Source organism: Penaeus monodon, chromosome 15 (assembly GCF_015228065.2).
Source record: "Penaeus monodon isolate SGIC_2016 chromosome 15, NSTDA_Pmon_1, whole genome shotgun sequence".
In the NCBI taxonomy this organism is placed as follows: domain Eukaryota; kingdom Metazoa; phylum Arthropoda; class Malacostraca; order Decapoda; family Penaeidae; genus Penaeus; species Penaeus monodon.
This window is the reverse complement of record NC_051400.1, coordinates 46,586,770-46,588,450: the sequence shown is the minus strand read 5'-3', so window position 1 is coordinate 46,588,450 and position 1,681 is coordinate 46,586,770. Positions and strand designations below refer to the sequence as shown.

The window sequence follows — 1,681 nt, the reverse complement described above, 5'->3', positions numbered from 1 at the left end:
CAACTGCATTATCCTGTGCTTCTCCGCCTCTCTGTCTGTCGATCGGCCACGCCCCTTTGTCACCGCCGGACTCATCTGCCTCCTCGGCCACGCCCCCTTGTCAGCCCCGGACTCACCTGCCTCCTCGGCCACGCCCCCTTGTCACACCGGACTCATCTGCCTCCTCGGCCACGCCCCCTTGTCACACCGGACTCACCTGCCTCCTCGGCCACGCCCCCTTGTCAGCCCCGGACTCACCTGCCTCGGCCCCACCACGAGCGGCGAGTCCCTGAATATGACCTCGCCGGGTAAGATATCACGTGACGCCTCCAGGTAACGGCCCAGCACATCGTTCTGACACACCCTGCGGAGGTTCATGGAATTAGTGTTGTTTCTGAAAAGGCATTCGGGTCAGTGTTGTTCGTGATAAGGATATTAATCGTGGAAGAGGAAGGAAAAAAGAATGGGTATAATTTTAATTCACTATAATTTTGATATATATAGATATAAGAGAAATACGAAAGTTTTCCAGGAATTTTATAAAAGAGAATCATGAAATTTATTTACCCTATGCATAATAAATACCATTTCCCGCGCCTAGGTCGAATTAGGAATGATAATGCCACTCATTCCACTCGAAAACACTCGCTTTTATTTCATAATAGCGTATCATTTTCTTTGTAAGACTGAATGTGTGTATGTGATCTCAATATGTTCATCTGTTTTGCATACTTATTTGCTGCGCCATACCTACCATAATACTTCAAAATATATGTCGCGAATGGAAAACGAGAAATTTGAACTGGATACCATAACGGTTTTGCGATTTCTCTGTAGAATATAAACCAAATAAAGAAAGAAGCACAAAATTCAGTTGTGTGTTTCTCTTCTTAATGTTTTTTCCTTTCTTTCGGATTTTCAGGCCTCGTTTCATTCCCTTCGTGATAGACTCTGAAGATCATTTCCACTTCTTGTTTTTTCTTACTGATAATTTAGAATTTCAAGCGATAAAATGTCAGGAAACACGCAACATTCTGCAACATTTTCTAGAATTTTGTTAAAAAAACGGAATAACCAGCAGCATGAATTTAATGCCCTGAAGCTCCCTTATTGCCTATCATATATTCCAGTTTCCTTTCTCAAACTCGTAAGTAAATGGTATTACCCTTGTTTACAGTTAAAATGCCTTCTGAGTACAGATGCCTTGCATATGGATTAACGTTTTTTTTTTTAATATTTCCTTTTTTTCTCTGGGATGTTTCCTAGATCTCGCTGTTGATAATATCACTTATTGGCTGATTACAGTTTTGCAATACGATTCACAACGCTTGCACTGAAGTCACGAATTAATGTCAACTATTGTTTACTTCTCTGTCACTGAGGAATAAAGATACATTTCTCGTCAGCAACGGCCATAAAAAACTTTCTCGTAAATACTCTAGCCCTATTATGAAAAATGCAAGGGTCTACATAAGTATATAGACGTAGAGCCGTGATCCCTTGACGCTAGGAGAAAATCGGGTCCTTATTTCAGCCAAGCGTCCTACCCACCTGTAAGGGCTGCACTCGCCACGGTGAGTTTTCCAGTGCTGCTTCTGGTGCTCCTTGTTGCAGTATGACGTGATGTGACACTTGGCACACCGCTGACTCGCCGGGGCTTGGCACACCGCGCACTTCGTGTCTGTCATTCTTGAGGCACGTT

The 1,681-nt window shown here is 43.4% G+C and overlaps 1 protein-coding gene across 1 annotated transcript in view; it reads right to left on the bottom strand.

Annotated features, from left to right (window-relative positions):
* Positions 1 to 1,681, bottom strand: part of LOC119582052 (SET domain-containing protein SmydA-8-like) — a gene marked incomplete in the record, with an annotated part of 9,660 nt that overhangs the window by 6,259 nt on the left and 1,720 nt on the right. The window contains 2 exon segments of the mRNA XM_037930294.1: positions 238 to 343; positions 1,531 to 1,681. Of these exon segments, the coding sequence (XP_037786222.1) occupies positions 238 to 343; positions 1,531 to 1,667 (243 nt within the window).